The 8,884-nt window shown below is 57.8% G+C and overlaps 1 protein-coding gene, 1 long non-coding RNA gene and 1 other non-coding gene across 6 annotated transcripts; 1 reads left to right on the top strand and 2 right to left on the bottom strand.

Moving 5' to 3' along the window:
* Positions 1-125: 125 nt before the first annotated feature.
* Positions 126-6,403, top strand: FBLN7 (fibulin 7). 4 transcript variants are annotated; one of them, XM_071805593.1, is made up of 9 exons: positions 374-845; positions 993-1,316; positions 1,491-1,650; positions 1,939-2,109; positions 2,794-2,919; positions 3,007-3,144; positions 4,165-4,302; positions 5,136-5,274; positions 5,360-6,403. In XM_071805593.1, exons 3-9 carry the CDS (start codon positions 1,533-1,535, stop codon positions 5,730-5,732), a joined length of 1,203 nt encoding a protein of 400 aa, XP_071661694.1. In that variant the 5' UTR covers positions 374-845; positions 993-1,316; positions 1,491-1,532; the 3' UTR covers positions 5,733-6,403. The 4 variants fall into 4 exon arrangements, with proteins under 4 accessions (XP_065691089.2, XP_071661694.1, XP_071661695.1 ...); XM_065835017.2 differs by lacking the exons at positions 374-845; positions 993-1,316 and adding an exon at positions 126-263; XM_071805594.1 differs by lacking the exon at positions 993-1,316.
* On the bottom strand, positions 3,791-3,909 carry LOC136100692 (5S ribosomal RNA). Its single transcript, XR_011738745.1, has one exon. It is a non-coding gene; the product is annotated as a 5S ribosomal RNA (ribosomal RNA).
* Positions 6,404-6,871: 468 nt separating the features above from the next.
* LOC136100042 (uncharacterized) lies at positions 6,872-8,872 on the bottom strand. Its single transcript, XR_010651148.2, has 3 exons — positions 8,715-8,872; positions 8,111-8,285; positions 6,872-7,662 (listed from the first exon to the last, which is right to left on the bottom strand). It is a non-coding gene; the product is annotated as an uncharacterized lncRNA (long non-coding RNA).
* Between the last annotated feature and the right edge of the window lie 12 nt (positions 8,873-8,884).

Genomic DNA, 8,884 nt, shown 5'->3' with positions numbered 1-8,884 from the left:
GGGGGTCCCTGCATCCCCGGGCTGCGGGAACAGAGCCGGGGCGGGGAAGCTCCGGAGCGGGGCGAGGAGCGGGCGGGGGGGGCCGAGCGCCGCGTCCCGCTCCACGGGGGAGCGGGGCGGGGAGAGGCGGCAGCCGGGGCCGGGAGAGCCCGTCCTGGAGCGGCGGAGCAGAGCGGACCATGCCGGGGCACCGGGGCCGCCTCCCGCTGCTGCTGCTGCCGCCGCTGCTGCTGCTGCTGCTCCCGGCGGCACCGGAGCCCCAGGTGAGCGGGACCGGGGGGGCCAGGGGGCGGTGGGACCCTCCGGAGGGTTTTGCGGGGGGGAAATGTCTCTGTTCCCCGCCCCGGTGCCGATGAGCTCGGTGTCCGCCCGCCCGTCTCCTGCCCCTCGCCCCAGCAAACAGGTGGGCAAAGCCTCGGAGGGAGCTTAAACGGGGCTTAAACCGGGCCCGGTTGGTTTTATCCTCCTTCTTACCCCGCTCCTGAATCACCACTGAGAGCAGTGGGGGCGAAGAGTCTTCCCGGTTTCAGGGGTTCTGCCGCGGTTCAGCATCCCGCGGAGAGCGTGAAGTTAAACCCAGCCCTAACAAAGAGCTGTTTATTAAGGCCGGCTACGTGCCAGGCATCTATTTGCTTTTGCCTCCCTCCCTCTCGGCGCAGGGCACCCCAGAGCCGCAGGCACAGAGCGGCCCATCCCCACAAGTCCCCAAAACCACACCGAGGGCAGCAGAGGACAGCACGGTGCTCGGGCTGGGATTTATTTCTTCTTTGTAAACCCTCAGTAGCTCTTTGGAAAGGAGAGTAACTTCAGATCTGTTGTGTGGGAGAAGAAACCCCGTGGGCCAGGTGGGCTCTGCTCGCTTTCCCAAAGCTCATTTGTCCCCAGCTTTGTGCCACCTCGACCAGACCCTGCGCGCTCCCTCCCCGCGAACCTCTGGGCTCTAAAACTGTCTTGGCTTCGCTCAGCTCTTGCTCTTTCTCTTCGTTTCTCAGTCAATTCTGCAGGAAAGCCACAATAGCGATGCCCGTCTCCTGCGTGAGTCAGTCCCGCGGTAGCGCTGGGTTTGCGAGCGGGGGCCGCGCCAGCGCTCCTGGCCCGGCAGCGCTCACAAGACAGCTGTTTTCCTCTTCTTTTGTCATGTGGAAGCGGCACAGGGCTCTCGCTCCAGCAGGATGAAACACGAGTTATGGCATCTCTCCCAGGGCTCACAAAGCGATCATAGCCCTGCCTGCAGCGCTGCCTGACCCGTTTAGATGTAGGATGGCGTGCCCGGGCTAAGGACTCCTTGCGTGGGCTGAAAAACCTCCTACATCTGGGTAAAAGGGGGAATAAAGTAAAACTGGGTATCTCAGGAGAGATTTGATGCTGCAGAGCTCCTGCACGAGCATCCCCCACAGCAGGTTGGGTCCCGGCTGGCGCGGCAGTGCGGGGACCGGAGCGATGTCCCCTCTGTCCCCTCGCTGAGCGCCTGTCCCATCGTGTCCCCGCAGAGCTGCCTCAGCAGGCAGCAGCTCCTGGCCGCCATCCGGCAGATGCAGCAGCTGCTGAAGGGGCAGGAGACGCGCTTCGCCGAGGGGCTGCGGGTGATGCGGAGCCGGCTCAGCACCCTGCACAACTCCCTGGCCAAAGCCGTCCCCGAGCCGCCCTCCGGTGAGTCCCTGCTGTGTCCCCTCAGTCACTTCTGTGGCCTGGGAGGGTGCTGGGAGGGGGTGTTGGGGTGCTCAGGGCTGCGACGGGTGGAGATTTGGGTGTCTCCGTGGATGTTCCCACGTTGGTAATTCACGCTTGTGACTTTGAGCAGATTTGAGGAGAATAAGTTAAAGAGGAGAACTTGGGGGGACTGGGAGAACCGTGGCGCGGGTAGAGCTGGGGACAGGAGAGATAAGTCAATGCTCCCCAAAACCTGAATGCTGACCCCTCCCTGTGTTGCTCCAGCAGTTTCCTGCCCTGCCCTGCAAGCCCCGGCGGACGGGAAGAAGTTTGGGACCAAGCATTCGGTGGAACACGAGGTTCACTTTGCCTGCGAGCCGGGGTTCCAGCTCCTGGGCTCCAGCACGCGGACGTGCCAGCCCGACGGCAGCTGGAGCGGGCAGGAGCCCCGCTGCGCAGGTACGGCGCCCAATTGGGCTTTGTTTAAACACGGGGGGCTATTGGGGTCCGCCGAATGGGGAGGGAATGGTGGCACTGACATCCTAGGGATGCTGCGGCTCCCGTGGCTGGAGATCTGGGCTTTCTCACCCTCAAGAAAAGCTGGAGATCAGCAGAGAGATGAGGGGTTGGGGCATCAGTGCAGTGAGGGCTCCCGGCATCGCGGCAAACCTTTGTACCAGGGCACCAGGATGAAAGTGGTAGACGCCATTTATTGCCACAAGTGCATTTTTATACAGTTTTACTAATTCGTGTGTCTCTTCGCTATCGGTTACAAGTTACAGCAGTAACATCTCACTGGCTAATTTTGCTACCATCAATGTTATTCTTCTACTCCCTTCTCTCTCATGGGTACACCTTAATATCTCCGAATACTCCTTTACTCCCATCTCTCTCACAGGTAAACCGTAACACCTGATTTCTGCTCCCATACGCTCTGTCAGGGAATCCACGGGCCCACCATAGTTTCCCCCAGTAGTGATTTCAAACTGGGTCCATCTTTTTGAAGCACCCCATAGCTGGTTGGGATGTGCTGTGTGGTACCAAAGCTGCCTGGGGTGTGCGGTGTTCCTGGGGCTTCTGTCCCAAAAGAAAATAAAGTTAAACGTGGCTGCTTTATATTATTTTGTTATATTTTTTTTGCAGAGATCAGTGAGTGCTCCAGCAGCCCCTGCCAGAACGGTGGGACGTGCCTGGAGGGGCTGAACCAGTTCAAGTGCCTCTGTCCCCAGCAGTGGACTGGGGCCACCTGCCAGTACCAGGCACAGACGGGTGGGTGACCCCGCGCCGGGGTGGGTGACCCCTCCATCACCCCCCGGGCGTATTTCATCTTCACCCCCCCGAAATTCCCACCCGCAGCTCCCCCGGCGTGGAGCGTGACGGACGACCCTGCCTTCAGCCGCCAGCCCCGCTGCGCCCAGATCGCCCAGACCCAGCAGTGCAGCTGCGACCCCGGCTTCCACATGAGCGGCACGGCCGCCAACGCGCTCTGCCAGGGTGAGCCGGACGGGGGCACGGGGGGCCCTGTACACAATCACACAATCACAGCACGTCAGGGTTGGGAGGGACCTGGAAAGCTCATCCAGTGCAATCCCCCCATGGAGCAGGAACACCCAGCTGAGGTTCCACAGGAAGGTGTCCAGGCGGGTTTGAATGTCTGCAGAGAAGGAGACTCCACAACCGCCCTGGGCAGCCTGGGCCAGGCTCTGCCACCCTCACCAGGAACAAGTTTCTTCTCATATTTAAGTGGAACCTCCTGCATTCCAGTTTGCACCCATTGCCCCTTGTCCTACCATTGGTTGTCACCGAGAAGAGCCTGGCTCCATCCTCCTGACACTGCCCCTTTCCATATTGACCCCCATGAATGAGTCCCCCCTCAGTCTCCTCTTCTGCAGCTCCAGAGCCCCAGCTCCCTCAGCCTTTCCTCACACGGGAGATGCTCCACTCCCTTCAGCATCTGCGCTGGACTCTCTCAGCAGTTCCCTGTCCTTCTGGAGCTGAGGGGCCACAACCGGACACAACATTCCAGGTGTGGTCTCCCCAGGGCAGAGCAGAGGGGCAGGAGAACCTCTCTGACCTACTGACCACCCCCTTCTAACCCACCTCAGGTACCATTGGCCTTCTTGGTCACAGGTGGTGGCTCAGCCCACAGCACCCGGTATTCCCAGCTGGTCTCCCATCCAAGTACTAACCTGGCCCAACCCTGCTTAGCTTCTGAGATCAGATGGGATCAGGTGTTCTCAAGGTGGTATGGCTGTATATATTTATATATGTATATATACATATATTTATATACACATACATGTATGTATATATCTGTTCCCCAAGTCTATCCTGATAGTATCTGAACTAAACAGTGCTGGCTCATGGTCACCCTGCTGTCCCCAGGACCCCCAGGTCCCTTTCCCCTACACTGCTCTCCAACAGCTCATTCCCCAACTCACACTGGAACCCGGGGTTGTTCCTACCCAGATCCAACACTCCACACCTGCCCTGTGTACCCCGTTTTCTCCGCAGATCTCAATGAGTGCGAGGTGTACAAGCGGGATGAGGGGCCCCGGCTCTGCGCCCACCTCTGCGTCAACCTCCCCGGCTCCTACCGCTGTGCCTGCCCCCCCGGCTACCAGCTCCTCGGGGATGGCAAGAGCTGCGAGGGTGAGGAAATGCTGCGAACCGACTCACACCGTTCCTTTTTTAACCTTTTCCCTATTTTCCTGCTTGCTTGCGAGCGTCTCCGCGTGTGAAAACCTCAGTGGGTTTGCGCAGAGAGCGGTGGAAATGATGGAGGTTCAGGGGCTGGCAAATGCGGGCGATGCTTTGGGGGTGTTTGTGGAGCTGGCCCTTGGGAATGGGATGGCCCCCAGCAGAAAAATAAGGATAAAATGCAAGAATCAGGTGGTCAGGTGTGAGGAGCCTCTCCTCCAAACATAAGGGAGTTGGGGTGTGGGATGGTGGGAGGCCAGAGTTGTTTGGATGAGTCTCCTCCTGAAAAACAGGGTTTTTTGGGTTATAAGGTGTTAATCAACACTCTAAAATATGAATCAGTGCAGTTGGTGGTGAGAAAGCTCACGCTTTCTGCTTTTCTCCCCAATTTCTGCGTGTGTTCCTGCAGCATCTTGCTGATGCTCCCAGCACATATCTGCAGTCAAAACTCCTGATTTGATTGCTGGGTACCTTAATGGTTACAGAGCTGTTTAGGAAATAAAAAGAGATGTTTTTCCCCAACAATTTAGCAGAAAGCCAGGAAAACGAGCTGCCCCGCTGCTGCAGAGCGCTGCTGTGACCCCTCGCTGGGCAGAGGGGAGCAGGCGAAGGAGGGAATTGGGGCCATTTAGGTGTTTTCGGCCACGTTATTTTTCGATCCATACGTATTTGACGTTTGACCCGTCTCAAGGCACTTTTACCTCTTTCCCACCCAGAGGAACCCCTCGGTGGGGTGGGCTGGAGGTCTGGGCTCACGTTTTGCCCCGCTTTGCCTTGTTTTCCAGACATCGACGAGTGCGCCCTGTCCCAGGATGACTGCCCGGGCGGCACCTCCTGCATCAACACCGGGGGTGGCTTCCAGTGCGTGAACCCCCAGTGCCCCCCGCCCGCTGGCAACGTCACCTATGTCAAAACCTCACCCTTGTGAGCGCAAAACCCATCCCCGCTTCGTTCTTTTTGGGTGCTCGGGGGGGAGAGGAAAATATCAAATATCGTTTTGCCTCCGCAGCCAGTGCGAGCGCAACCCCTGCCCCATGGAGAGCCGGCTGTGCCACCAAGCCCCCAAAACCGTCTCGTTCCACTACCTCCCGCTCCCCGCCAACGCGCCGGCGCCCACGCCGCTGTTCCGCGTGGCCACGGCGGCGGCGCCGGGCCGGCCGGGACCCGACAGCCTGCGCTTCGCCATCCTGGGGGGCGACGGCCGCGGCCACTTCGTGATCCAGCGCTCGGGGCGTCACACCGGGGAGCTGGTGCTGGTGCAGAGCCTGGGGGGGCCCCAGACGGTCCGCGTGGACGTGGACATGTCCGAGTACCTGGATCGTGTCTTCCAGGCCAAGCACGTCTCCAAAATCACCCTCTTCGTCTCCGCATATGAGTTTTAGTGTTGGGGGGTTCCCTGTGCCGAATGTTGCACCCGAAGGTGCCGGTGCCGTGGCACGGGAGCTCCGGGTGACGCCGCGTCTGCTCATCCCTCCTCCCCTCCGCGTTTTACAATAAAATAAAAGCAAACGAGGTGCAAAACAACCCAGGGGTGTGGGGGCAAAGAATCACCCCCCCCAGCTCCTGAAGGACGATGTCCCGCAGCCCCCGCACTGCCTGGAAAACGCAGCCTTGATTTCCTTTTTAATCCATGCTTTAAGTTTTTCTTTAGGACAGAAGTTAAGCCGGTGCACGCTGCGGGGGGGCTCATTGCCACCACCGCTCTCCTCCCCACCACCCCAGCTCAATCCTCCCTTTTGGGGTGCAGAGAAACCCCCAGGGAGGGGTCTCGACCCCCATGGATCAACCAGGATGGGGAACAACCCCTGAGCGCCCCCCACAAGCCCCAGCTGGCTCTGGGTGCCCCCCGGCTGCGAATATCCCAATATTCTGTTTTTCCAGGGGATCGCTGGGGTTCTGCGGTGACACGTGGAGGGGACACACACACCCCCCCAGTTTTACCCTCTCCCGGGTCCCTGTCCCTGGGGGCAGCGCTTGTCACCCACAAGCGTCGCTCCCTTCTGCTGTTGTTTCATGCCATTAAACGCTAATGTAGCCTGCGAGCGGGTATAAAGTGCCCCGGTCCTGGATTTTTTTGGGGTGGGGGGGTTACAGCTTTTCGGTGGCAGCTTTTGGGGGGGCAGGACATGTCCCCGCGGCACAAGGAGGGACATTGAGCGCTTGCTCCTCACCATGGCGGACAGAGGATGTTTGGGTTGGATGGCGGCGCTGGGCAGGGAAATATTAATAAATCCCAGGGTTATGCTTGGGGAGGGAAATTAAAACCCTATGGGCTCCCTCCTGCACCATGGTGCTTAAAAAAAGAGAAAGTAACATTAAAATGGAACAGGTCTGCATTTTGGGATGCTCCCAAGCAGCGGGCGGTGAGGTTTTCCGGACAGGAAAGGGAGCAGCGATCCCCCAAAACCGGCACGTGGTTTTAATTAATAAGATAAGAGCGCAGCGCCGGCCGCCTCCCCGCACGCCACCCAAAATCTGGAGGAGGAGAAAAGGAGGAGAAAAGCCGCCACGGGAAAGGAGCTGAAATGACAAGGAATACTTCTATTTATGTTTTTAGGAAAAGCTGGACGGGGAAAGCAAACCAAGTTATGAGACAGAAGGCTGCGGTTTGCTCTGCCTGGTGGGTTTGCCAGGGTTGGACGCACTTCTCTCAGGGTTTTTGGGATAATAAGGAAACGCCGGCGCTAGGGACGCGGAGAAGGAGCCGGGATGTGCCTCTCCCTGCGTCTCCATCGTTGCTCCGGCTGTGGTTCCTCCGACAGGGCAAACAACGCTTCTTCACCCCTGTGTTTCCCCTCCACGGCCTCACCAGGCTCCGGGAGCCAAAACAAATGGGATCAATTCCTGCCGGGGTGGAATAGTTTCCGTGTGATGTGCAGCCGGCCGGCGAGGCTGGAGACGCGCGTTTGGAGCTCCGCACCGGAGGCTTCTTGTCGCCGTGCGGCCCCAAAACGACAACATTTTCCAACTTCCCCAGGCCAGGGCGAGCTGGTTTCTCCTCTCAAGCCAGGACGGCGTCAGCCAGATCGCGCTTTCCGCCCCAAAAACTCTGCAGGTCCGTTCCGCAGCGCCGGGATGGGCTGCAAACCATTCCAGCTGACTACAGACATTATTTTTCCCCTTCCCAGAGCATCTCGCAGACTTGCTGGGGTTGGAATGTGCGGAGAGGCTCTTCTAGCCCTGGTAAATACAGCTTGTCCTTGGGATAATCACATTTTGGAGCCCCCAAAATAGCTGGTTTGTCTCAAAATCGCTGGTTTTGCTTCCGCGGTCCTGAGCATCCCTGCGCTCCTCCTCGCCGCCGGGTTAACGCTGTGAAAACAATCATAAGAAACTCCTTAATGCCAGGTGAAAACATGGGGTTTATTATCCCAAGAAGCTCGTTAAAACCCCATTATGGGCTCTAACGAAGGGCCCGAGCGCTGTTGTTTGCTGGGGTTGCTACGCTCTCCGCGCCGCTCCCCACATCCCAGCGTCGCTGCGGCACCGAGAGTGCAGACCGGGGAACTTCTTTACCCGCTTTTGCCCAATTTAGTTAAATTCTGAGAAAAGTGTATTTTTAAAAGCCATTCAGGAGCGTGTCAGCTGCTCAGAAATGGGCTTTCCCCCCCCACCCCCCAAGATTTTATTCTCAACCTTAAATCCTTTTGTTTATTCCCCACTGCCTGGGGAGACAGCGCTGGGCCCCTCCAGGCTGCGCACCACATGCCAACGCAACTAATTAGCCCTAATCAGCCCTAATGACGCTCAGCAGCCCCACCGGTGCGCCCAGGAGCCCTATTTGAGCTCCCAGCTCAGCGGGTTTCCTGGCTTAACTTTAGGCTCGTCTCATCTCCTTGAGCTTGTGTGATGAGCTGGGCTTGGCCGTGACTTCGTTCCCTGCTCAGGTCGCAGTTTTGGGGGTGAAATAATGAAGAAACAGCTTCCCCAAGAGCCTGTGGGGGAAATAAAATGATGTGATTTAATTGGGATTAATCCAGAAAGTTCTGACAATGGGACAACCTTTAATTAATAATAATAATAATTACTTTAAATGGTCAGGGATATTCCAGGACAGACTGAAACCTCTTACTGCACAGTTAACAGCACAAACATTACTATTTTTAGGGAATTATTATTATTATTTTTATTATTATTATTACTGGCTTCAATGATGCTCTTTAGGGTTTTGTTCTGTAGCTCTAGTAATGATTTCTTAATGAGTTTTCTCCTTTTTTTAATTAAATGAGCGATGCCAACGCGGGTGTCCGTTCCCTCGGTCTCAGGCTTTCACTCGGTTCAGTTTAACGTCTCTCAGCCTCGTTAATACCGGGTTTTGCGGCTCTGGACACGACACCCCCTCCTCTAATTAACAGTTTCATTACCTGACGCGCCCAGCGAGCGGACCCGCTGCATCCCAGCGCCTGTGTTAATTAACAACGCCGGTCTGAGCGCTAATTAGCGGCGGGGGCGGGGCCGGCGCGCTCTCGCGAGGCGGCGCGGGCCGGAAGCGGCGCCCGGCGGAGGGCGGGGCGCGGGGAGCGGAGCGGAAGCG

The sequence above is a fragment of the Patagioenas fasciata genome, chromosome 3, assembly GCF_037038585.1.
Source record: "Patagioenas fasciata isolate bPatFas1 chromosome 3, bPatFas1.hap1, whole genome shotgun sequence".
NCBI classification, from domain to species: Eukaryota; Metazoa; Chordata; class Aves; order Columbiformes; family Columbidae; genus Patagioenas; species Patagioenas fasciata.
The sequence above is the reverse complement of the archived record's forward strand: the minus strand, read 5'-3'. Positions and strand labels throughout refer to the sequence as shown.